This window comes from Lineus longissimus, chromosome 2 (assembly GCF_910592395.1).
Source record: "Lineus longissimus chromosome 2, tnLinLong1.2, whole genome shotgun sequence".
Lineage (NCBI taxonomy): Eukaryota > Metazoa > Nemertea > Pilidiophora > Heteronemertea > Lineidae > Lineus > Lineus longissimus.
The window spans coordinates 27,130,353-27,157,532 of NC_088309.1; the positions used below are offsets into that span (position 1 = coordinate 27,130,353).

At 41.3% G+C, this 27,180-nt stretch overlaps 4 protein-coding genes across 7 annotated transcripts; 1 reads left to right on the top strand and 3 right to left on the bottom strand.

Annotated features, from left to right (window-relative positions):
* Positions 1-1,763: 1,763 nt before the first annotated feature.
* On the bottom strand, positions 1,764-5,198 carry LOC135483879 (general transcription factor IIH subunit 3-like). Of its 2 annotated transcripts, none has more exons than XM_064764935.1 (10): positions 5,189-5,198; positions 4,766-4,845; positions 4,534-4,640; positions 3,806-3,969; positions 3,505-3,567; positions 3,249-3,382; positions 2,921-3,043; positions 2,460-2,595; positions 2,279-2,315; positions 1,764-2,075 (listed from the first exon to the last, which is right to left on the bottom strand). In XM_064764935.1, exons 1-10 carry the CDS (start codon positions 5,196-5,198, stop codon positions 2,009-2,011), a joined length of 921 nt encoding a protein of 306 aa, XP_064621005.1. In that variant the 3' UTR covers positions 1,764-2,008. The 2 variants fall into 2 exon arrangements, with proteins under 2 accessions (XP_064621005.1, XP_064621006.1); XM_064764936.1 differs by lacking the exon at positions 5,189-5,198 and adding an exon at positions 5,024-5,046.
* Positions 5,199-5,558: 360 nt separating this feature from the next.
* Positions 5,559-19,420, bottom strand: LOC135483309 (E3 ubiquitin-protein ligase TRIM37-like). Of its 3 annotated transcripts, none has more exons than XM_064764083.1 (18): positions 19,258-19,420; positions 13,560-13,822; positions 13,280-13,367; positions 12,619-12,741; positions 12,254-12,377; positions 11,816-12,008; positions 11,476-11,608; positions 10,999-11,075; positions 10,570-10,800; positions 10,389-10,452; positions 9,858-10,097; positions 9,401-9,528; positions 9,010-9,221; positions 8,665-8,814; positions 8,338-8,433; positions 7,977-8,088; positions 7,499-7,759; positions 5,559-7,199 (listed from the first exon to the last, which is right to left on the bottom strand). In XM_064764083.1, exons 1-18 carry the CDS (start codon positions 19,309-19,311, stop codon positions 7,169-7,171), a joined length of 2,580 nt encoding a protein of 859 aa, XP_064620153.1. In that variant the 5' UTR covers positions 19,312-19,420; the 3' UTR covers positions 5,559-7,168. The 3 variants fall into 3 exon arrangements, with proteins under 3 accessions (XP_064620153.1, XP_064620152.1, XP_064620154.1); XM_064764082.1 differs by lacking the exon at positions 19,258-19,420 and adding an exon at positions 15,975-16,889; XM_064764084.1 differs by lacking the exon at positions 19,258-19,420 and adding an exon at positions 14,487-14,520.
* A 158-nt stretch (positions 19,421-19,578) lies between these two features.
* LOC135483880 (uncharacterized) lies at positions 19,579-22,187 on the top strand. Its single transcript, XM_064764937.1, has 3 exons — positions 19,579-19,667; positions 19,933-20,185; positions 20,495-22,187. The coding sequence occupies exons 2-3, from the start codon at positions 19,953-19,955 to the stop codon at positions 22,023-22,025; spliced, it is 1,764 nt and encodes a 587-aa protein (XP_064621007.1). The 5' UTR covers positions 19,579-19,667; positions 19,933-19,952; the 3' UTR covers positions 22,026-22,187.
* Positions 22,188-23,117: 930 nt separating this feature from the next.
* On the bottom strand, positions 23,118-26,990 carry LOC135483310 (transcriptional repressor p66-beta-like). Its single transcript, XM_064764085.1, has 3 exons — positions 26,675-26,990; positions 26,084-26,161; positions 23,118-25,817 (listed from the first exon to the last, which is right to left on the bottom strand). Exons 2-3 carry the CDS (start codon positions 26,149-26,151, stop codon positions 24,263-24,265), a joined length of 1,623 nt encoding a protein of 540 aa, XP_064620155.1. The 5' UTR covers positions 26,152-26,161; positions 26,675-26,990; the 3' UTR covers positions 23,118-24,262.
* Positions 26,991-27,180: the final 190 nt, after the last annotated feature.

Genomic DNA, 27,180 nt, shown 5'->3' on the forward strand with positions numbered 1-27,180 from the left:
TCCAGATTATAGGTACCTGAACTGTACAACCTGGTGGTACATGAGCTACTTGAGGAAGGTTGGGCTATAAGAAGTCGTTTTGAAGGGGACAGTGGACACAATTCTACCATATCAAAGTAAGACAGCACAAGCAGTTATAGGACTTGTTTTGAAGAGGATACAATGGACAAAATCTTACTACACCATGGCCAATATAAGAGCAAGACTGCACCTGTAGTATATGAGGTACTCAAGGTAGATGTGTTGTCTCCATGGCCAGGTTGGACCTGTCTTCAGAGGCACAGATGGAAGCTCAACAATACATGGTGCTTCTGGTTTTCCTGCTACAATAGGCTACTTCAGCTGCAAAGTTGGGTACTTTGGCCTCCATGTCTTTAAGTGCACACTGCACACCCTGAGGAACATCAGCTTCTTGAGGTAGGATTGGGCCGGTTGAAGCCTAGAAACTAGAAAAACAGGAGCAGAACACAATCTGAGCACATTTGTGGACACTGTCCTACCATACAGAGGGGATAATAGAGTTACTGCATCACTCTCGAACCATGGAGCTGGGCTATTCGAGTTGTCTCAATAGCCAGGTTGGACCTGTCTTCAGGAGCAGACAACCTCTACCATGGCATCCCAGGTACATATCAGCTACCAGAGCTAGCACTGATGCTTGTCTTCGAGATGAGTTATTCCCCCAATACACCATCGCCCAGAGCTAGCACTGATGCTTGTCTTCAAGATGGGTTGTCCCCCCAATACACCATCACCCAGAGCTAGCACTGATGCTCGTCTTCAAGATGGGTTGTCCCCCAATACACCATCACCCAGAGCTAGCACTGATGCTCGTCTTCAAGATGGGTTGTCCCCCCAATACACCATCACCCAGAGCTAGCACTGATGCTCGTCTTCAAGATGGGTTGTCCCCCCAATACACCATCACCCAGAGCTAGCACTGATGCTCGTCTTCTAGATGAGTTGTCCCCCCAATACACCATCACCCAGAGCTAGCACTGATGCTCGTCTTCAAGATGGGTTGTCCCCCCAATACACCATCACCCAGAGCTAGCACTGATGCTCGTCTTCAAGATGGGTTGTCCCCCCAATACACCATCACCCAGAGCTAGCACTGATGCTCGTCTTCAAGATGGGTTGTCCCCCCAATACACCATCACCCAGAGCTAGCACTGATGCTCGTCTTCTAGATGAGTTGTCCCCCCAATACACCATCACCCAGAGTTCCATTTGTAATACTGGGACAGTATTTTAACAGTGTACTACTACATCCTACAGCAACTTTTAAAGCAGCATATCATGCAATAAAACGGAATATAGCAGATTCATACTCAATCCCAGGATGCACATATCGGAATCAACTCAGTATTCCAACCCATTTCATGCAGTGTATGTTGCCCAGTAATGTACAGCCTGTCTTAATTAGGTGCACAGTCAGGACAGGATTTGAAAAGGACAGTGGACACAACCTGATCATGCAGAGGACAATATCAAAGTGGGACAGCACAACCGGACATGGTTTGAACAGGACAATGGGCACAATCTTACCATGCCGAGGACAGTATCGAAGGAGGACTGCACGACCAACTTCTAGAGATGCTCTGAACAGGACAATGGGCACAATCCTACCATTCGAGGACAATATCGATGCCAGGACTTATCTCACAACCACTCTTCTGGATGTGTATTTGAGCGAGTTTGTGGAGGACAGCGGAGATTTTTACTTGGAGAAGAAGGGGGACAAGAAACAACAAAGCCAAATGTGTACACAAAAATGGTTTTATTAAGAGTTCTGTTACAAAATATCCACAGTAAAGTAGTGGAACCACCTCTGAAGTTATGTCGTAGTTACTTCTTATGGTACCAACGAGACCAAAATGATCTCCATAATGCAATTACATTCTCCTAAACAGTATCAAAGTTCATAAAGGTACTGAACTGTCCTTAGAGAAATGTTTTTTCAAGGCAATGTGACCTTGTATGAGTGTATACACGGTAAACCTTTCCATCAAGAATTTGGCTTCTTTGTCTTTTTTTTCATAAACTTTGGAGGACCAAGAATCTTGAATGTTGTCCTGGAAAAGTATAGAGGGGACCTTATTAGTTCTAAAGCAATGTAGAAAGAGAAGGGTGTAAATATAGAGTTATTTCCTCTTTCAATCATGACTTGCAAAATGTCCTTTATGGACAATAGAAAAGATTTTTAATGGATCCTCACCAGTTGGAAGCTTCACAACAGAATCGATTTAGGAGTGTTTTTAGACTGAAAAATACTTACTGACAGGTTGAACAAATGGGACTGAATGTGCAGAAAACTGGAAACAGATAAGAAATAAAGGATCAGAGTACAAGTAATTACATTACATTACTTTTTGTTACTGAAAATTACTTCTAACAACAGCATTCATGAGAATCTATATGAAGAGTGTACATGTACATGAAATCGTGAGCATACGTACTTGATAAGCACACAGAGCAGACGTATCCTATATCAATGAGATTCCTATGGCAGAAGCAGGCAGCTCTATAATCCACTTGGACCCGAGGAGGCAGGGCCAACATCTTCCGTGTGTCTGCATCGGGCAAGTATGCCCACTGAAACATGAACATAACATAAATAATGACGATAATAATCATGTGACTCAATAGTATTGATGAGAAACACTTCGCTTTCTGTGTTCATGGTGAAAATCACTGTGGTTTGTCTTTGACACAGATACTGACTGCTTAAGTGGGCCAACAGTCATATATAGCATTCTCTAAAGCAAGGACAAACTCGTGTATCTCCAACATTCCAAAATGGAGCATAATCAGGGGGAACAGTGACTATCACTATCATGGTTCATAGCTAGAAGACAGGATTCATAACTGTTGTTCCATTACATTTAAACAGAGACACAGTTGTCAATTTTATACTTACAAGTAGATATTGTAATAGTCCGGAAACTTGAGGTATCTTGAGGTAGATGCCACCTGTGATATCACAGGCCTGCTGGAGAAGGCCAGATTCATTGTCAAGTATGCAAGCATCAATCAGTACATCCTGGAAAAGAAGTGATTACCATAAACAATCGCCAGATAAGAAGGGACAACACAACCTACTCAGATTCATACAATTCACCTGAACTGGATGATGAGGAGACTTTGACAACGCTAAGTCACACGTGCAACATCACGAGTTATTGATGATCAAGCCTGAAAATACTCAAAGCAATGCGACTTCTCTAAACTAGATATCGTTATCTCACCTGTTTCTGGGCAGTGAATACGACATTCATTAAGTTCATATATTGAGAAGGATTGTCCTCAGAGCCTCGTACAACCAATATTCTTGAAGAGTGACCACTTCGCAACCCATGTTCCTTCTCTTTTCTATGTATATCTGAGTGCAGGTCAAGGAAGTTTCAGCATGTGCTTCATAGTCTTTATTGTGCCTCATTCATCGTCACTAGGCTATTTTCGAGGCTTCTGTTATGAAATTTTGATTTAGAAGTTAAAGGATACAGCACAATGCCATTGACAGAGCACCAGCAACCAATGAATCTGTGTACACTTCTCTCTGTGAACCTGAAACAATACAATCAGAACACTATTTACCTAGAAGGATTTAAAGAGCTATCCCTACTCAGGATTTACATAGACATTTACATATACATGTTGTCATTTGTCACATCACACATGTATGTTCATTGACTTAGGCTTGAAAACTTGACGTGCCATGAATGAGGAGAAAAGTAACACCCTGAATCATATGTAGCCTGATCTTTGGGATTGCACTGTTCTCTCACAATTTTCCATGACTTACTGTCCAGCACCATATTATGAAGTTCCTCCGCAACAGTGTCATTCATTCTACAGAATAGTTCATATTTTCCTTTTGATGGTGCTTGTGTGGATGTATCATCACCATTCTCAACTTGACTGATTGTTGTTTTGGGTGGACTTTCCTGTTTTGGAAACAGAAAATAACTGGAAGAAAATAGATTGTGTAAATTGTACAATGACCATGAAACCTTTAAAATCTTCTTTACTTATATATTAATAACTTGACAGCACAGTTTAACTTTAACACCTTCAGTGCCGAACCTACGTGGCCCAAATCCCCCTCCCCTTTGAGCTGGTTATCGGAGTCTCATGCACTTCATGAAAGAACTACGCCATCGCCATCTTCAGGGCAAGGTAGGAACTGAAAAGACAAGAAGAGGTCTTTCAAGTTCCTACCTTGCCCTGAAGATGGCGATGGCGTAGTTCTTTCATGAAGTCATTTAAGTTCTGAACTACGCCATCGCCATCTTCAGGGCACGGTAGGAACTGAAAAGACCGTTTGGTCGTTTCAGTTCCTATCTTACCCTGAAGATGGCGATGGCGTAGTTCGTTCATGAAGTCCACGAGACTTCGATAACCAGCTCAAAGAGTGGGGATTTGGGCCACGTAGATCTACGTGGTTCGGCGCTGAAGGTGTTAATGTCTTACCAGGTAGTGATTTCTATTTGGTGATAATCATACATCAACTCTCATGAACTGTCAACTCACCTTCTATTTGTGTGGGCAGCAATGATGGCTAAGCTGTTCTTATGACTGAACATGAGATGGGAGTTTGCAAATGCAAGGATATCATTGATGCACTGAGAGAGAACGAGCTGCAAGAGAGTAGAGAAATGTGAATACATAAATTTTCTACAGTTACGCTAATTTTGAAAAACCAGAAATAAAAGATTCAATCAATTAAAAATGTGACTATGAATAGGAATATATTCAGGCCTACCTCATTTTCGCCCAGAAGTTTTTGGCCCCACCATACCGGATTTGTGTCAAAAACAACAACAAGCAAACTGTCCGTTTCATCTGCAAAATGAAAAATAGAATTTCACCGTTGTTCTGGTAGTGGTAGTGGTACCTGTAATTACTTCACAGTACAGTAAGAATAGCGAGTCGTTTGTATGTATAATGCATTAGGAATCGTCGTAAGAATATCCGCGGCCATCTCTCACCAAAAATTTTGACTTCTTTTGTACAGACATACCATCATTCGTGCACTTGAATTTATCGTTCTGGTAGCAAATTAAAATTAATAATCATCTTATATCGTTAAAGAATCTATCATTGGTAAAATAAGGCGGGTGTCTACATCAGATTCCTCAGAAATTATGTAAAACATGAAGTTTTCTGAAGAAAAAAAGGATTTTACCTGCCGCCATTTTCTACAAATGTCACGTGACACATATTAACCGTTACAGCATGTCTCATAAAAAAACATCCTGAATTTCAGTGCAACACTAACAATCTCACTAACTGCACCAGTTTTTGGGTCGATGTTATATCCAATCCGCGTTAGCAGAAAACCCAAGTCTGCAAGTGTTCATGGCGATGGTGGGGAACAGCCCATCTTTATTCTTGAAGACTGATCAGTGCTAACTGCTCTGGGCGATGGTGTATTGAGGGAACAACCAATCTTGAAGAAAAATATCATCCAGCTGTGTCAATGAGTAGAAATTTCGTCTATGGGCCAGGGACTTTGGAAATGTCAACCAATGAAAAGGACTAACTGAAGACCAATATGAAAGATACCTCCTATTTTATTCTAAACAATCTACAACATCAAATGCTGCACCTAGAATACATGATAACACAAGCTTTCAAACATTGCACACTAAATAAATCAAGATGGTGCCCATACTGTAGTCTGCCGAAGCATGACAAGTAAGCTTTCTCAGCCAAGACGTTTTCATCATATCATCTACAAATCTATAAGCTTTCAATACAGTATCATCTGAGCTGAGGTCAAAATACATACTGTGTCACTGTTGAGTCTCAGCAGGAGGCAAATTACACCGATCTATCACAATGCTCTCGGCAAACATAAGAAGATGCCCAAGTCCTAGGGTCACGACCAGTACACTGCTCTCACTGATCCAATATGGACCAAATCCAAGCAAACAGATAAATATGCAACATTATAAACTAAATCCTCCCAACTAGGCTCACTCAGTTTAGTGATTCCTGTATCTCTATCATAAAATCTCAAGTTATCGGGATCAGAAGACAGTCTAAGTATTCTGCGAATGCAGTCCAGTTAGGTTGCACACAAAGTTTATCCCAAATAAGGTGGGCTGTTACAGTTATTAACTAATAATCAGAAGAATTCCTGGACTGAATGATCTTCTGGCAGGGCTATGTACATGCATTCATTAAAATTAAAACAGTCAAGAGTAAAGAATGAGAAAACCAATGAATTGTGATGAATGTTCATCTGATTGGAATTCTTCTGTACAAACCTGATAACGTCATCCCCGGATAAAACAATTTTAGTCATGGTATCAATTGGGTACACAGGTTATAATCCACTTGGCCTAGGGACCAGGTTGTCAGGTAAGAAACGCAGAATGATTAATTTGAGCAGCTCACGGAATGTAAGAATGACATGTAGAAAAATGTGCGGTCCACCTAGAGTTAAATAATCTGTTCATCTTATAGTAAACAGCACACAATTGTCTAAGAAATGCAAAATATTAGAAAATGTTATCAATATTCAGTCAATCACACTTTTCAGCAACACTTGAAGATGGAAATCATGTTCACATCATACAACATATGTAGAACATCACAAGAGGCCTTCATAAAGAATGGCACTCACCCTGTACCAGCCCTCAATTCAGCACATCCAGCACTTTTCACATGTACCTTTCTAAGCTCATAAACCTACAATTCTCAACAAAATAGCTTACATAATTTTACAAATCTGACAATCTTTTAAACTCACCAAAAATCCCATTTTATCTCTTCCTTCCTCGTACCAAGTAGGCTAATAAATACCTAAAAAAACATCACCTCTTTGAACAGCTTGAACACAAATGATAATTTATAGCCTTCTTGTTCTAAATAAACCCAGTCGATATCATCTACTCAGTTCACAAAAGAGAAGAAAACAACATTTTAAGAAATCACATCGAAAATGTTCCTCTGGCCACTGATATTCAAGACGTCAGTGGTGGCAGCCTACAGTCCAAGGTGTACATGTAGGCTGATGGTAGCCAAGGCAGCCACAAGACAGTCAACGGACACAAAAACCAATGTTTTCACAAGTTCCTGCACAGGATGAATGAATATCCCTCCTTTCAGAAGTTTACAGTCCTCCATGTATCTATCCACTCATCACACACTCCATTACTCACACCACTGAGGAGTCTGTACTGTTGGCTCTGAAAATGATGGAAGTTGGAAAATAACAATGTGTGAGAAAATACAAGAGCAGACAATGTCACATCCACAAGACACTTGGTAAAAATTCAGACAGAAACATGCCATTAATTGAACATACTTTATAGGAATGTAGGAATTTCACGAGTTCAGTTTTTTAAGCAATGTCAAATGCTGTCACAGAGTTTTGATTGAAAAAGATTGTATTGCAATACTGTTCCAAGTCCACAGTTTTGATTTGGTAAACAGAGTAACTTCCCTACTTGGCCAGTAGGGCAAGATTTTTTCCCTTGTGACTTACCTTTCATTAGCTTGAGTACAGAACTCCACCGAGGGGCTAGACCCACCGCTACTGACATCCTCCTCCTCCTCATCATCATCCTCCACCTCAATGTCTTCCTTCACCTCACTGCTCTTCTCTATGCCTTGATCACACTTCTTGCTTCCCACATCGCGAGCAGACTTTTCCAACATCGACATCTTCTTCATGAACTCATACTTCCAGGACAGAGCTGCATTTTCTCCTGACCCATCATCTGATGTGGCCTCTTCTTGTAAATTACTGAAATAATCATTGGAAATAATCACAATACCTTGTAAGAGTCCCCAAATAAGTTAATTGTCAAAAATATTGGGTCTTTACGAACTGAAAACTCGCCATCAGGCGGATCAACCATTCTCTTGTTCTCGTGCAAATTGATTTCAATCCAGTATTTTTCAGACTGACGGAGCCCGTATCTCCTTTTTGGAAACTCTTTCAGTAAATAAGGACAACTCACCGTAACAGTTCCCTCCTGGGTGAAAAGAGCTGAGTGATGTCTTGATCAGTCAACGGGTATTGTTCTAAAGAATCATCACCGGACGCACTGACAACATGCTCCCCACCAACAGCTGAAAGAAGAGAAACGTCACACATCACCAGGACGGTTTTGAAAATAGTATCAGGATCTGATCTGACCAGTGTATCAAATGTGTTGAACCTCGGTGGATGATTCTAATGCAGGCTGCCTAGTGTCTGAATTCGTGGGATTGACTATCCACCTCTGTTGGTGACGTGACACCTATCCTGACATGTGACTGATACCAGCGTTTACCTTTGCTGAGAAGAGAACCATAAACCTATCTGTATTGAGTACTGACCTGCCTCATCAGATAAAGCTGGTGATCTCCTTAGTACAGATGGGTTGTCCTTGTCATTCAGGCTGAACGATTTCTTTGGAGGCGACATGGATTTGTCTGAAAATAACATTCAGGGTACTTATAAATGACAATACTAATGTATTGAGTCAGGCTCCTATAGGATGTCACCAGCAGAAACAAAGTCAGAATGAGAAGGTGAAGGCCAGTCAACTTAGGACTGTAGACTAGCAAGACTTCAAACATGTACATCTCATGCACTTTCAATTTTATCATTCAAGCAATTTCCGTGTTGAGTCAAAGCAGAGGTCATGCAAAATGAATGTTTACCCCGGGTTGCATCAAAATCACGCGAAGTCTTCCTGGTAGACGAACTGGCTAACATGGTCATTTGTATCCTCTCCAAAACATCATCAGTAGACAAAGACGTTGTCAGAGGTTTTCTCTGCAGCGTCTGAGGCAAGCTCAACCTCCTTGGGGCTGAAATCAACAACATACATGTACAAATTGCATAAGGATTACTTGAATTTTGCCCAGAGACCCATTTCCTTGGGGTTACCGAGACTCTACCAAACCAGGTTCAACTAAAGAGTCATTAGATGGAAGATGTGAACTTGTGGACAATCTTAAATGCAGCTTTGGTCAGATAAAACAGATTGGCAGTACACTACTTACATGGTGACAGGTTTGTAACACTTGAAGATGTCTGGGGCCTCGATGCAGGGGGGTAAGGCCACTTGTCGTCACCAGATTTGCTCTGAAGATCAAGGAGCTGTGTGAGGACAAGCACGTCGTCCCCATCCAGTCTCGAGGATGCCAGAGTGTAACCCCCAACAGCACCATTCTCAGCTTCTTCCCAGTTTCTCTCGACATCATTGTCAGCACACCTGAAAAATGGCATTGTAATCAAGACATGGTGAAGAATGAGAACAGCGTATAAACATCACTCGACCAGTTTGAATCTTAACACCAACACTGACACATAGGCACCTTCTTCTTTATATTCTTCACTGCATTCGACAGAACCTATGAAGGCATAAAACCAACCGCCATTTTGATGACTTACATTGTTTCTTCATCTATATCGTTCTCATCATTACTCTGGTCGGCAATGAGATCCATGTGAGTGCTGTCAATGTCGAGATGGATATCTTCATGGGCCGTGTCATCATCCAGCTCACATTCACTAAGATCCTAAACGAAATACAGGGCCAGAGAAATAAACATATGTCTAGTAGTACTTCATGGAATCAAAGCAGAATAGAAGAGAGAAGGAGTAAGTTATCGAAATGACACTTTGACAAAGTCGGTTACAAGAAGACACTTGCTTTACATGATGTTACCACAATACATGTACTTAGCCCATGGCACTCGCACCACTTTAAAATGGTAATTCAAGTATTATTTTTGCCCTTCGGCGGTGTCACCTTAGGGCAAAGACAATATGTTGACAACCTTGATACTCTTTTTACAGATATGATATTCCAGAGACATTTTCAAGGAAAGCCTAGAACCACTCTTACCCCAGATTCTGAACTGTTGCTACTGTTGCTAGTGTTTTCATCATGAGATTCAGTGTGTCCCTCCACATCCATCTCACCATCCACACCAATCGGGGCGGGGCGTATCGGTTTAGGATGGACCACGCTATGCTGTGGTGGACTGTTGTCACCAGTGTGTGGGTCGATTACGGCTAAATGCGACTCCTTTCCTGGTGAAGTGCCTTTCTTGTTCTGACCACGGGACAGTTCAATGGCCAAACGCTGGAAACAGATACGTCATGAAATGACATGATGTCTCATACAAGTAATACAAACAACTCATATTTTGAATGTGAAGCTCACGTGAATTACACCACAGGATTCAAGTCCAGAATGTCTTCTCATACTTTCTGCGTCCATTGAGCATGAGAGGTGAGCAGGGCTTGAACAATTGAATCTCCAAGCGGTAAAACTTGAGCGATTTTAGGAATGACATGAAGTCTAACGTTTCATCACTCTTTTTTAAGCTGTGATGAACCGAGATCTGACCAGAAGAAGTCAACAGAAACTTACCTCTTTGAGATCATTAATCTGAGCTATGTACTGTGTTTGAGCAGACTCAAGTTGGTTGATATACCTGAAAACAGAGGTGAAAGAAGTGGTAAGGGAATCGTTAAATCTGTCAGCTAGGATCTTTGCACTTGAGCCCTCAAACATCACAATACTCTCATGTAACTAAGGCTAGACAACTTACCACTGTTGGTCCCTGCACTTCTGGAAAAACGTTGGGGGTCGCACTTGGAATCGTAACGTCAGAGTGTCAGTCTCAGCGTTGAGGTATCCTTCGCTAGCAAGGAGATCAAGACGGAAGAAACGATTGTACCCCCAGCATTCGCCCACTTCAAAGTCCGACGCAAATTCTCTCACAATGTTTTTACTGCTATCCCGCGAGGCTTGGTGCACCATTTCAACTCGATATTCGTACCTGGAAATAGAGGATACTAGGTTAGTGGACACAAACAGGTAAGGCAGGAGTCACCTTAGCCAAAATGCTGATTGACTAGTAAAAAATATGGGACAATAGACAGTAAGAGTCACCACTGACAAGAAGAGTCCCTAGCTTTACCAGCAAAAGCTCAACTAATAGTTTCTACTATCATTAACTAATCTCCGGAGAACTTACTTAGAAGTTTCTGGCAGGCCAGCTGACAGCTCCAAGAACACCGATAAATAATTTCCACGCACAACACCATTCCCATCCTGAAAGAGAACATGACAAGGAGAGGATGAGACAAAGGAGGTTTTAAACAGGGTCAGACAGATAAGACTGCAGGGTCTAGGAGAGTGGCACCTGATAACCAAACCTCTTTCAATCTGCATATCTTAAACGTAATACCCCTTTGAGGACTTGAATTAGCACCACAAGCGGCAGTAGACAGATTGTTCTTACCGGAAAGACCTTGAGTCTCCAGCTGAGAGCAGAGACGTTAATTGTTTGACTGTAGACTGACCGTACTTACCGGATAGACTTTGAGTCACCAGCTGAGAGCAGAGACGTTAAGTGGTTGACTGTAGACTGACCGTACTTACCGGATAGACCTTGAGTCTCCAGCTGAGGCCAGAGACATGAAGTGGTTGGCTGTAGACTGACCGTACTTACCGGATAGACCTTGAGTCTCCAGCTGAGACCAGAGACATGAAGTGGTTGGCTGTAGACAGGGTCAGCTCGTTGTTGTAGCACTGTGAAGTTGTTCATCACGAAAGTACTTGAATCATACTGTGGCACTATTTCACTGCAATGAGTAAGGAAATTGGTTGGCTTCTCCCAATCAAAAACTTGAACAGGGTAAAACCAAGGATCACTGAAGTCTCTGATGACTAAATTTACCACTCCCAGTCTCGGAAATGGAATCTAGTCTGAATGCTTCAGTTTTTGTTATGCGTATGAGGCAGTTAAAGACATGAGAGATGACTCAGAGAGAAACAAAGAGCCCACCTACCTACTAAAATCAGCAGGGACAGGGGCAGTGACAAATGATCCCATAGGCTTCCTGTGCACTTGAGTGAATGTCTGTAGTAGTTCAGAACTCTTGTTGATCAGTTCATTCTTTGAACATGACCTCAGCTGTAGTTCGACCTCCTGTAATAACGATTCTAGCAACTCGGTTTCTTGGGTAAGCTGGTTCCTTTGACCTGAAATGATGGCAGAATGTAAAGGTTTCTTCATGTTTGATCAACTGTTAGCGTAGTTCAGCGGTCCTATAACCACACCAGTCCTTCTGAAGTCAACAATCTTTGAACATATTAGAGAGGATTTGGTGATTCTGAAGCTTTCCTTAGGGTTTCATTCTGATATCTTACTAAAATATGCTCTCGATAGGATGGCAGACACTAATTGCTTCATTCTGCAAGTTTATGGCTAAACAAGATAAACTTACCCATCAGAGTCAATAGTTTACTCTTCAGCTGTGACTCTAGCCTGGCGATCATCAGCTCCACAGCATTCCTGATCTCCCTCACTCTCTCGTCCTTAGCATTCTTCACACTCTCGACATTCCTCTCCTGAAAAAAGTTTTGAAATGATACACATCAGCAGGATAAATTTCTGAACTAATTCAACCTTTAGTTTAATACAGCTAGAGCAGATGGCTTATGATTTGAAGAAGTCCCTTGAAGAGCCTGGATAGGGGTGAATAAATTTGCTCATAAACAGCTATAAGTGGAATAGAAATAACTTGAATCTGCCTGCACCGTTGAGCATGTTCCTGACCCTCTCTTGGGATTGCTACCAAGCCACACTCACCACATCTTGCACCAGTGATATAAGCTCCACATGCCTCCTCTTCAATTGGTTCACTTGATCCTTTATACTATTGACATGGTCGTCGTAAACCGTATCCAGCGGTTTGAACGTGTGCTGGGAATGCTGCAAACAGAACATGAAGATCTATCAAATAGTCTTTTCTTTGTGAAGTCCTAACTAAAAGTCAGACTCAGAGCAGACATTGCAAGCTTTATTGTAATGTTTGGCTAAACATTGTCTGTGTAAGTAAATATAGGTCCCCAAGGGTTAATTCTAGACTTGTTTGAGCCACAGGTGTCAGTGATGAGGCTGAGTTCATACTTGGATGATTCAGGGCATTAACAATGTTTAGGAGCATGTGTTCAGGCTTAATCAATAACTGTACATTACGTGTACATTGGGTGTAACTAGTGTGTTAGTCACGGATGAAGACAGCTGTTCAATTCACTTCACCCAATGCTGCCAGGAATCCTTCCTATAGTGATGCTTTCAACCAAACTTCAATCCCAGGATTCCTTTTAAACAAGATGTAATTGTCGGGAAATACATGAAGATTCAAAACTTTGATCAAGTAATACAATGCAATACAGAAGAGGACATTTGTTCTTCATTTCAGTTCTGTACTTATTTGGGGGAAAATGATACTGATAGTGGTACTTACGGTTCCTCCCCAGAGAGCACATTGGTGACATATGGCCTGTCTACATGTCCAGCAGTAGACACTCAACTTCTCATCATGAGCTTCACATCTGAAGAAGAGAGACACCAACAATGAGTAGAACAGAATGAGAATTTCTCATCTATTAGGTAAATTAGAAACCTCTACTGTAGAGGCCATTTCAGAAGTGGAGACCATGTCCCTGCCTAGATGTACTTGGCAGGAAACTAAATCTATCAGGTCTCAGTAAAACCTGCAAATCGGTGAATACCAAGTTCCTTACTTGTCTTTCTCAATTTCCTCTGATTTTGTTGGTGGTCCGCACAACTGGAGTGTGTCAAGTTGCTGTGTGACTTCCTCAGCCCAACGACAGTTGACCAGTTCGTGGAGGTGGAGTGAGGCGCGACAGTGAGGGCACTGGGACCGCTGCTCTGTCAACCACCTCCTGATGCACATGAAGCAGCAGAGCTTGGAGCAGTGTGGGCACAGACGGGCATCCCGCAGCTTTTCCATGCAGATGAAACATCGGAAAACTTCTGCGAGGCTCTGGAAGTGGAAGAGAACGGGAAAAACATTACAAACATGACTTTCGGTTACATTGACAAATATCAGGTATTTTGATGCCATTTCACCTTGTCCACGCATTCATCTGAAGATATCATTGTATAGTCCGTCCTCAATGTTCCGAAACAGAATATGACCTGTATCTCCTGTGAAATGAACAACAAAGCTGAAATTTTGAAAAATCAACAAGGGAATTTGCCTGGAATAGCATTTTGCTGAAGTCGAAGAAGATGATTGATTAATAATTATCTCCAATACACTAAGGAAGAGAATGAACATGAATACATACACAAACTCGCTTCTCAACTGGGGAGGTTGGTGAAGTTGGGCATGATTTGCTCTTCATAGGAACCTTGGAAACACAAAGTTTACTGATCCCAGAAGGAGTGCTCGGCCTCGGAACTCGGTATCCACAGCACTGGCCCCGGTTGCGGACATAGTAATAAATTGGCAAGAACACATTCAAGGACATTTCATCCGGGTTGACTTTCTAAATTTATGCTGAGGGATTAGCAAATTTGACCCATTGCCAAACAAGAGATCACAACTTTTTGATAGCTTGAATATCAATATGAACAAATCTATCAATGAGGAGGAAATATACAACGCTAGAGGAAAGAAGTGGAAACCATAAACCCGGACTTACACCTATATCCTTGAAATACTTAGCAACTTCATAGAACATACTGACCAGCATCCGGTTCTTCAAAACTTATAGAAGCAACAAAACGAGACTTAGCCCCTGACTAAAACTAGTTTTTACAAGAACAAAAGTTGGGGAAACGAATCCCAGAATGTGCTGGCTTCGCAAGGTTACAACCAAGATGTGAAGTTTACAAGTCAATTCCTAATGAGGACATGAAAACAACTTTGTGATAAGGTGTTTGAGAATGTCGACCTCCTCTGAGACAATAGCCCCAGTCCATTCGACTCATTGTGGACACAGGCTGAACCAGATCACAGGACCATACCCAATGCAATTAACAAATCGATAGAGATTAGCAAAATCCTGTCATTTATTGACACTGATAGTCGAAAGATCCACACTTTTAAAAGCAGGAGGCCACAAAGAGGCTCTTTCTTATCGGAAAGACTGTGGCAGTTACAAAATGATTTGCAGTCCATTTAGTATTTTCCCTAGATTTCGATTTGAACGCTTTTGGACCAACCATCTTTTTTGACATGTTCAAGACACTGTCACTGTATCTATCATCATAATTGAGTTCAGTCTGGAGATATCTTTGATTGCCACTATTCAGTGAATGAAATGGGTTCTTTTGAAACGTTACTGGCACCAGTTTTACAAGGGGACGAAGTGAAATGAATTTAGTTCAACATGTTTAACCCAGTTGAGTCAGCCCAAACACAACCTGATAAGGACCATTAATGGCATTATTCATTCCAATCTTCCAATGAAATCAGAGCAGTGGCACATTCGGTTAGAGCTAATTTACAATCAGCAATTACTAATTCATAATACAAAGATTTGATTAAAAACCTGTAGACCTAGTTGGTGCTCTCATTATCAGGAGCATGTTGCAAATAAGCACTTTCAATTTGAAAGCTCTCATGGGTGGCCAGAGCTAAAAATGTAAAACGAAACTGTCAAACATACATGAAAAGATCTAATCTTTTATGCTATGGACCTGGCTATCTTCCAAGAAGGGCCATCCGGACTGCATACTGAACACAACATAACTTGGCCAATCACCAGGAATTTCGTAATATCTGAATTTTCTGCTTCAAACAGACAAAGGACACCAAGGGTGCATATCATGACAAGGGCTTAACAGTCTATTGGTGCTAAAAGGACTTTCAATTGTATTTCATCAAAATCATGGTTGAGTGATGAAGGAAAACATAGACCATGAAGGACAAAGCGTTTTGAATTCGTGTCATGGAATATATCTAGAAATACAAGGCAAATTGAAAAACCTCTTGCACAAGAGATGTTTACTAGTTTACAGCTAAGAAGCTAACATGAGACCGCCATGGGCCATTGTGCTCAGTCACTGAGGGGGGAGGGAATCATAAACTTTTATGAACACAAGAAAAGTTAATTGAACTAAGTATCTTCACACAATACATGTTCAGACGTATCAAAAAGAACAGTATTTTATACATCAATACTTACCTCATGTATAATAGCATACATACTGCCATTACCACTTTCTGCACCGTTATTACTGCTCTCCGGAAAATAGAAATCCCTTGAATTACCGTTCTGTGCCGCATATAATTGCGAGTCATACTGGGCCTGTTGCTCAGCCAATAACCTACAGTTTCCAGCGCGACAGCTTTCTGAGTTCACGCCCCCATTGTTAGAGTTGTTTGCAACTACAGTACAATATCTGTACAATTCATTGCTGACACTGTATAGGTCTGTGTAGCTGTGAACGCGAGGTTCCTGTGGACGGAACATTGCACAGTTTGTCACAGATTGGGCAAAATATCGTTTTTAAAGTCGTGATTTACACAAACATTCATTGCACATTGTACATTGATGATTATCACAGAGAACAGAAAATGTCTTTGATGTCAAAACTTTCCATCAAATCATTTGGAAGTCATTTCAAAAAACTGCATGAACATTAATTTTTTGATGAATCACTGATGAATATCACAATACTGTCATTCAGAAATAAAATGTAGCACCATCCTCATTTGAGAGCACCATTCCGAAGTATGATATAAACTTCACTTCACTATCACAGTCAAAGATATCCTGAACATGTTATCCTGTGGTGTTCCCTCTTTGTCTTTTTAAGTCCAGCAGTCTGCAGAAAATCTGTCATGCTGCTATCACTTCATGGTAAAAGGATGAGACACAATATATCAGGTAAGCAATAGTACGAGCCATCTATCACAACCAGACCAGGATGTCGAGTCGCAGCCTGCCAACACGCAGAAGAGAAAGCCAAGCAAGACTGATCGAATGGGCGACTGTGTCATAAGCCCTTTCAGGTGACCCCAACCAGGACTGTGAAGACATGGTGAGACAACACGAGCCTAGGAAGAGGTGCAATAGACAACTCAGTGAAGTGTGCCAAGACTAAGAATGTCACCGAAAATAGTCGCAGTCTGTTGATACCAAGCCAAATCTTTTCCCCACAGCAAACAACTCAAGTGTGAGTAACAATTATAAATATGACCAATATGGAATAAAATATATTGATATTAACACAGGCTGTTTTCCAAGTTCTTTATGTTGTTTGTCTGGTGCTTTGTGTGTGTTTTACCTGAGTATCACATGTCAACACAGAAGAGACATTGTCATTGTATCGAAGATTGGATTTCATCCAACATGACCCAAGCAACAAGAGGACAAACAAAACACCAAAATTACCAATCCAAAGATCGCCGAGACATTTTAATCAAAGAAACAATTACATGTGTACTTCTGTAGACCTGACAAAGTCAAGCCCATATGATTTATCAGAGAAATTTATGTTTTTTTCAATAAGTTTTAATAAGAATGTGAAACTCATTCATTTCACAGTGTGGGGTCTTCTGAGAAGATTCAGCAATGAAAAACTCATCAAGTCTGAAGATCAGGATTGGATCAAGACCAAAATTGGGACGAAACAGTTCACATTAATCACACCAATGTATTCATTGTCAGTCAAGACATGCATGGTAGTGGTACTGGCATGATTGGTGGTCCATAATATAGCCTGCCTTAATACAAATATGACAATATGATATTGGACATTAATGGAAATTACACGCCAAAATGATAGTTTCCAAAAATAGAGAATACCCTAGATAATGTAAATGGAACAGTATTAAAAAGGCAATGCCCAATCAGAAGATTGATGGAACCTCTTTATTACAACACTTTAGAGAGTGACAACTTCTTCTCCTTACAAACGCTACCAAATACAATCCATGGTACCAAGGGTTTCGGTTACACCCGTAAGACAAGGGAATGAAGTTGACACAAATCACTCGGTAATCGCTGGAGCAAATACAGTGGAATATCCAACTCCCTATCCCAACAATGAGATTAGAATCATATAATCTGATCATTCTAGCGTTGCAGATAATCCAACATTTTGTAGCGCAGAGCCAGACAGTGAATAAGACCTAAATTGACACAAGCTGTGGAAGGTCCCATGATCATTTATACTTTCTGATCATATAAACCTTTCCACTCAGACCAGGTGGAGAAATGCACAAAGGTGGCAGGTATTGTAATACTTTCTGTTTTAAGCACTTTACTCATTTATTCACCCATACATATGCAAACATGCGCATATTAGCTTAAGTGGTGTTTGAGATCCCTCAGGGAGGTTGCACCTGGTGTGGAGACCAAGCCGGCACACTGCCTGCTCAGACACTGAAGTACAAGGTGTATACAGTATAGTGCTAAGCCTATTGATTATGAGGACTGAGCCCTTTGTCATACAAATACACATTAACTGAGTGCCATATAATGATACACTATTCAACAATTTGATAGGATTAGCACTTAGTCTTTACAAAAGATAATATTCCATGAATAACTGAAATCAATAGACCAGTGAGTGGAAAATACCAATATTTTTATTCTCTATTCAGACAAACATGACATAGCAGCTATAATTTGAGTTTGTGGCATATGAACTAGTGAGCTTGTAATAAAATAAGATAGGAGATAAGGGAGGAATTTAATTTTGAGATGTACAATATCGACATTCATTCATGCAATGCTGCCACCTACCAGTACACTCCTGAAATGAAATCAAGTAGGCCTAATATCAGAATCAAAGGAGTCTTTGCCTGTACAGAAGTTGTGAGAGTCAAAACTTCAACTTCGTTAACATTGTGCCCCCTACTCCACTTGGCAGCAGGCTGTTCACAACAACGTTTTTATTCATTGATCAAGATTGATGTTCCCAATCTTGTCAACTTGCGACAGTTTTGTCGTCACTGAATCAGCTAATCGATGTCATTATTCATGGCCGGTACGCTTATTTTTCCATTGATCTCCAGTGGCAATATAATGAATAAGCTTCAAGAAAGAGACATGATATGATTATGAAACAGAAGTTGACAAAGTGTGATTATACTAGTCACTATAGATCCATGCACTTGATTGGGAACAACGTTTACGAAGACGTCGCGTCTCGTCACGTTACAGTCATTTAAAAATGCATGGTGACGTGACGACGGCCAACACTACGTCATGTAAACGTTGTTCCCAATCAAGTGCATGAATCTATAGTCTAGTAGCACTTGATCGGGACCAACGTTTACGAAGACGTCGCGTCTCGTCACGTTACAGTAATGTAAAATGAATGGTGACGTGACGACGGCCAACACTACGCCATGTAAACGTTGTTCCCAATCAAGTGCATGAATCTATAGTCACCAGTGGTGTCACTCGAGAGACTGCGACTCAGACAATATTTTTACTTTTACAATTAATAGGCTACCTCAACAGTGTGTTCATCCGTCCTCTTCTCTTTGCTTCCACCTCCTGGTGCCATCTTCCCAGTTCCTACACAAGAATTTGCCTTATGGTGTATTTTATAAGCATTATTATATACACCAAAACAAAATTCTGACAAAAATCCAGTGTAAAATGTACAGAGGCATACAAAATGCACGCGGAGAATACGAAACGGCTTCAGTCGCCTAACGATTTTATGAAACAAATTCTGATTCGTTGATATTTCGCGACTAAAATTATATAACCAATCACACTCAATTTAACAAAATCTCACATCGTGATTAGTTTCCCATTGTCTCACCAGGGCAATAAATACATTTATCAAGTCATGAAGTGAAAACCTATTTTACACGCTTTATAGAACAACTATTTATTTATTTCAGATATCCTAACGTAAGTGTTGATGATGTACATAATGCTAATCTTGACCATTACATCAGACAGTAAATTTGCTGAGATAATTGAGTAAATTGATGTCCGAAAATAGTAAATTGAAGTCCAAATATCGTGTATGCTAAATTACACTACATATGCCATGGCCTGCTTGGCTGGCTGTCCGTCACTGTCTCATGTCATCAACCCATTCAGCTGCTTGATGGAATGATGGCTGTTTGTAAATTGTGTCAATAGGTAAATCTGAAAAGATCTGATCTTGCAGGAATTATTTATCACTGAAGAATGTGGACCCTCCGGCGACTCCAGATACTGCCATCTATAGTTCAATTCAGGCAACCAAAAGCCTGCTACATTCCGACAAAGAAGCTCATCAAGAATAACATAAAACTTCTGGAGGAAGACAAAAAACTGCTCAAAGAATCTGTTAAACACTTGCCAGAGTTTCTTGAGGAGATGGAAGGATTTGAAGCAGAATTTGGTCAAGATCCAGCAGAGTTCCATACAGAAAGGAAAAGGTTTGTCTCTGAAGTATTCAGGAATCTGGGGGACATTGAGGGGTACTTTTCTATAAACAGGGCACCCAAACCATGTCACTGATTCCATACCTTCGTTGAATCTGGTACAAAATCTGATTGTATAGGTATTCTTCATTTCACTTACAAATGAATTACTTAAAAACCCATCAAAGCGTTGACTGAGGAAACACTTGTTTCCATTATCAAAGTCGGCTAAATGTTCTTGTGCATTGGATTGAGGCTGAAGATATGCGCTAGTTGGTGACCATGGTAACAAAAACACCAAGAATGTTTTGTTCTACATTCCAGGGAAGAAGAACAGAAGAGGCAATTTGTCAAACGGAAAATCCTTGAGAAAAAACACTTCAAGCCACCTCAAGAAGTGAACCTGCTAACCTGGGATGCTAAGGAACAAATACGCTACCTTCATTATGAATTCCCAGATGAATGGGCTCTGGAAAAGTTAGCAGACAGCTTTCCTATCTCTGTTGATGGATTAAAACGACTCCTGAAATCAACTTATGTGCCACGAGATGCCAATGACTTGTATAATCATGACCTGAGGGTGAAGAAGAATTGGATGGCGCTAAAAGATGGCGTTGCTGGTGGTGGTGGTCCTCTGGCTGTTCGCTATCAAGATCTTATTGCGGAAGGTAAACTGCGCCTTCTTGGTAATGCTGCTGGCAATGCCAGTCTTCCGATGCCTGAGAAAAAGCTGTTGGGTCCTGGGAAAGCTCTAGAGCATCAGGAAAGAAAGGTTGGAAGATTTGAAGCAATTGTAAAAGACTATGTTGAACAGAAGAATAAGGCAGACAATGAGAATTTGTTAAATTCTGGGGTTAAAGAGGATGTTGTATCTGATATTTTCTCCCAGACTGATGAAATAAAGAAACTGATACAAACTTTTGTACCTGTGGAGACAAAGAAAAGTATTGTCAGTCATGTTTCAATGTTTAGGTATCTGCAGGACAGAACATCCAGTGACCAAGAGCGGAAACCGGATGTACGTATTGAGAAATCGCATGAGAAGAAACTTCGCAGAAAGGTTCATGACTTTAGGCATGCAGTTAGCAAAGAAGAGAGATCTGATTTGCAAAATAACAGGCCCAGTGATAGACTTGGTGAGAATATTACGGATAATTATCCTGCTCAGGAGGTATTTGAAGTCGTGCCAGACAGGCAGCCTGATTCATCAAAACCAAGACTAGAAGAAGCACCAAAGAGAACAGCACCGAGGACTGATGAAGAATTTCAGATGGAAAATTCCAAAGGATTTGATTATCATACTGTTGGAGATGAATTTCTCTCAGAGGTGGGACCTGTTGTTGGCAGTGATGACACTCATGCTGCCGGTAGCAAGGAACGTGCAAGAGGTGGCAGGTCTCTTCGGAGAAGTAGGGGTAGGGGAGCCACTCGAGTGCGGTTAGAAGATTTGAAATCTGATTATCTTCCTAAGTATCAAATGGAAGGGACAAAAAAGTTGGGTGTGCCGCCTTCCAACGACCAGGGGAATGAGATCAGTGACATTTCTAGTGATGACCTGGAGGAACTAAAACAGACAAAAACTGGTCAATTTACGAAACATGCTGGGGAGTCATTTCAAGGGTCAGGTTCTACTATCAAAAGTCAGATACAATATGAAAATCATGGAAAGCTGAATGACATGAAAGAAGCATATTTGTACAGTGATGAGACTGGTTATCAGCATCCATATGGAAAGGTGGATGATGCACTGGGTTCAGTGCAGATTTCCGAAAATGTGAAAAAGCCTGGGAGAATTTTCAAGAAGGGGAATGTTTATTATGATGAGGATGGAGAATTTTTGTATCGTACACCTTAGGCCCAGCACACCAACACTGACATTAACAATCAGCTTGGTAAATAGCGCATTTGAAGTGTAAAACATACGACCTGCGACTATTATTGAGTGTCTTGGTGAATGACACTTGGAGACATTTTGATTATGTAGCACGATTTGTTTTTGCTAGGAAATAAACCCAATGCTCACTATGTAATAATTTGTTTTGTATGTTTTTTGGAGAAGATATAATCTGGTCTCTTCTTGACATGTACATTCACTGATCAGGAAGCGTGAGTCAATTATGCATTACACAGGTGGAAATTTCAGACACGAGCTGTGCACCCTTGCTTCCAAGTGATGTCACAATCACTTTACATGTACCACTATAGGCTGTGTCTCCTGATAACACCATGTCATGAAGCTAGCAAGCCGCTGACCATGGACAGGAGTCCATGATGTATTCTAGCCAGTGCAATGTCCCAATATGTCCACCACTAGTCAACCACCGCAGACCAGGATTCCTGGTTACACCACCAAATAGTAGCTCCAATAAGCCATGTGTACATCGATAGACATTCAGCATAGGTTTTGTCGAGATTCAGTTCACCATAGATGGTGTCCTGAACGGCTGGTAACACCATGGCGAGCCCCAACAAGCCATCCTGTTCAGGGCAGAAGTTCACAAGACTGGATCCATGGTCACACTGTGTCACCAAGTATTGGTGAACCTCAACTAGCCACGTCTTACCCGACTCAACTGTCCCAGTCTGGCATTGGGAGGATTGGTCACATCGAACCATGACCAAGGACCTCCAACAGTATTCTTGAAGAAGGCTGGCTATCCAGTTCAATCAGTTGGTGGAGCCTCATGGGCCCACATCCCTGTGGAGAAGGATCTTCATCCGTACATGTGACAGAGCTGAAAGTTCAACCTGGCCTAGAACATTGTATCATCATCAACGACCAGGCCAAGTTGTCTCATTTGTATGAATGACCACAAGCAAGTTTGACTGATTCAGTCAGTTGACATTGATGGTTTGTAATCTCTTATTTACTCATTGAGACAGCTATCCAACTGTCGTCTGCTTGAATTGAGGCCAGTAGAGGACACAGACAACAGAAGCAAGGATCTTGATATTTAACATTTTATTCTTGGTACAAAACATACGTCATTAAGTGATAAATATTATATATGTGTACAATCTAAACCTACACTGCACTCGCATCTTATGATCTTAGCAGTTCAAATCACCCTCAAATATGAGCACATCAGCCAGGTAATCACATACAAAGTGATTATGTCCACAAATTATGGAGGACTGGAATCTCTTCTTCATATTCAGCATCTATAAACTGATAAACAAGAAATCAGATTTCATCAAGCAATCTGAACCAGAAGTGCTTTTCATCAAAATTGTCAGCAAACAAAGAAAAAAAAAACTATTGAAAACTAGTTTTAAAACCAGCCCACCAAGTCAAACTCATGTTAAAGCGCACTCAGCACTGCATATCTTTTTGATTCTGATAACCTGGACCATCGTAACTCTTACAAAAATCTAAATGAATTCATTAAAACTACATTGTACTAATTAATTACAAATATTTCATATAAAAGACGTTAGGATTTAATCAACCACAAAAGAAAACTATGGAAGAAAAATAAGTGCAGCAGCTGACAAGAAGTCATGATCCTTGACAATTGTTTTGGATTATAAGAATATTGCTAAATCATAAACCGACAAGTTTATCAACATTCCCAAAACCCATACTCACTACTGGTGTACACATGTAACTCAAACTTTTGAACCTGTTGAACTTAAAGTGACTTAGTGTCGCTGCTGTAAAAGTTTAATTGTAAATGCCGAGCTACCTGTCCCTTTTCAATTCCACAAGACTACTCTTGAATCTGACTGCTTTCACAGTCTTACCACCTGTCCTTCATTGGGAAATGAAGAAATAAAACTGTGATAAAATGAGTAGGTCCACGACTTGGATGAGGTGGTTTTATGGTTGGTACAATTATACACCCCAAAAAAACACTTATCCTCATTACTTTCTACAAAGTTGCAACCAAAATGGACTGCTCTCTCTTGAAACACAATCTCTGTATCATGTCTCGGCAACAATGAACCAGGACAGATTCCGATGACGAACTTAGAAATCAAAGGGAACAGATCAAGTGTACCTGTGACAAATATTCCAACGCGTCTCGAGACAATTTCCATATACTTTCCATTTCCTTCAACAGAAAATCCCAGAGTATAAGAAAAAGAGAGTTAGTTTTTCCCCCATGGCATTGCACCGTGAGGAAGGTTCCTACTAGGAATCATGTCCAGCAGATATTGCCTTTGAATATCTGATGGTTTGGTATATGGGAAAGGGAAAGGCATCCGAGGATTAAATCCTGGCAGGCCAAGAGCAGCTGCAGCAGCTGCTGCAGCTTGTGGGTTATTCCTCATCTGTGCCTGGTGCGCTTGCAACAAGTTGTGGTGGGTGAGCTGAGCTTGTGAATGTTTGTAAGATGACCCAGACAAGTTCATCGGGTTGCTCGGAGTAGGCTGTGGGGATGGTGCGGTAGTCGTGGCAGCAGCTGGCTGCGATTGCATGCGTTGCTCTATCTCCTGTTCCTGCTGGAGTGCTTTTACAAAAGCACTCTTCAGTCTGTTTGTGTGTTCCTGTTTTAGAGCTTTCTTTTGATTGCTTGTGACACAAGTTTCACAAATCACATTCTTTGAGCCCGGTTTATCGCGCTTCCACACTGGAGTGAAATCAGTGCCGCACTGAACACAGGTAAACGGATTGAACACGTATTTGACTTCCTGCGTTTTCTGACCCTTGGCAGCAGCATCGAGGTCAGTGATTGTTTTGACTACTTCCTCCAAACCAACAAGCATAATGAACTCGTTGCTAGCCAAACTTGGTATGAAGTTCATCTCTGGTGGTGGAGGTTTGGGTGGCGGGATCTGCAATAACGTCTTCTCCAACTGCTTCCGCAAAGCTAGCTTGGCAGCAGCTTGCCTCTGGGCTGGGGTCTGCGTGTCTATCTGAGGTTGTGATGCAGGTGGCTGGGACTGTGACTGCTGTGAATGCTGGGTTTGACCAGACCGGTAACCAGACATCAGGTTTGGAGATGAACTATGCCCACTACGACTCTGTGAAGAGGAGTGACCATGTCTGCTCATATTCTGGCTCATTACCAGAGGTGGAGGCTGTTGATGAGCTTGCCTCATTGGCTGATTATGAGCACTTGTGGGAGCTCTAGCCATTGACTGCTGTTGTTGCTGTTGCTGCTGTTTAGAAGACATGCTGACCGTGTGACTACTTGGAGTGGACGAACCAGTACCTCTAACCAAAGGCGGAGGGGCATTGTTAGGTGTTCGCTGCGTGCCAGAATGAGCCTTGTTCGCATTTGTGTTTGAATCCTGCAGTTGATGTGTGCGTTGACTATGACGTAGCTTTTTCAAGAGTACAAGCTTGGCTTCTTCATTACGTAAATCTTCACGGAACATTTTCACCACATGTGCTTTTTCTTCCGTCCACTCACCATTAACAAATGCAGCGTCATCACTAAGGTCATTACCCCTACCTCTAGAGTCATCATCGTCAGAATCTGAAACTGTGATGACATCTGGAGTAGAGGCTGGCTTCGTGCTAAGATCCATCGGACCATCATCCAAACCAATGTTTTCTTTATTCTCCTTCAGTTCCTCTTTGGGCTCCAACCTGGGTGTTGGCGTTGATGCATTGGATGCACTGGTCTTTGAGAAGTCTAAAACTTCATCATCCATACAAGCTGGGGACTGCGACTCACTACCTGGTTCACCCCTTGACCTGGAAGCAGAAGAGAACCACTCTAAACAGGATGTTTGGCATGTTTGATGGAGAGATTGTGACAGCCAAACAAAAAAGGTATTTAAAATATTGCTCTCTAGAAGATACTAAACTATCAGTGACCGCTTTTTCTTCTCGATATGCGGCACTAACCCGAACATCTCGCAAAAACTTGCCCTAGTTTCAGCAGATATTTCCAATACCAGCACATTCACTTTCAATCATTCACTCAATCATTGAACATCTAAGTCTGTTCTATATCTCACCTCTTGGATTCGAACCCAGGGTCCACATCATCTCGCCACCTCTTTCCATTCGAATTCATGGCATCCATTAATCAAATGCTGAAATAAGAGGATAAATTCTTAACAAAAACTCGGAAACAAAATTGTCGCAACAGGCATTCCACTGTGAAATTATACATGGTCAAATTTGCCTCTTCCTGATCAGCACCTCAAGTATAGTGGAGCTCTCGTGGGGCATGACGTTGCAATCAAAAGAGCCCGACCCAATAACTATTTTCGCCACTCCACCACGAGAGACGCCCACCTGGGAAGAGGCAAATTTAGGAACTAGCTTTAAAAACACGCCAAAGATTTTTTGCAGCATAAACAGGAGATTTGAAAGACCGACAACATGGTCAAAACCTGAGCTAAAATATATCTCATTTGGCGACAAGGCCAGGACCAGATATTTATTGGCACAGCACGACTGATCCAAAAATGGACAGCAAAAATAGGTCACGAAAAGCAACCTTTCGAATATTCATATTTTCGCGGAATTTCTCCAAATGAAGAAATAATACTTTTGTGTTCGAAGAAGAAAATACAAAAAAATAAAATTGTACAGGAACATACCAGGAGTGGCAGCCACTATGATTCGATTTCGAGTCCTAATCGTTGTCGCCAACCATCCGACTAATGGATAGGGTCGATTGTACACAGAATTGTACACCGGCTATTCGACACTTCGATCCAAAAATGTTTACTTTCTCTAAATCATTGATAAGGAATCGAATGAAAATGCGATTGCATAATCTTCATCAGTCAAGTATCTAATAAGTATAGTATGGGCTGCCCAGGAAAAACTGGGGATTGAAACTCGGTAATTTAGTGGTAATTTATTATGGCTAAATTAACACTTTTCGCTTACAGCTGCTTTGTGTATCACAAAGATGGCTGCTTATCATTGTGTGTGGGGGTTACAGACTATCCCGCACGGGGGTCAAATAAACAAAAATGTTTACCTGTGGTCGATTAGGTAACATCCACAGATTGGTTTAGCAAGGTCACGTGACAATAACGCACGCGCTCTAGTTTGGTCTCTTGATAGTCTAGCCACACCCAATTTATCAGTTTGGGCT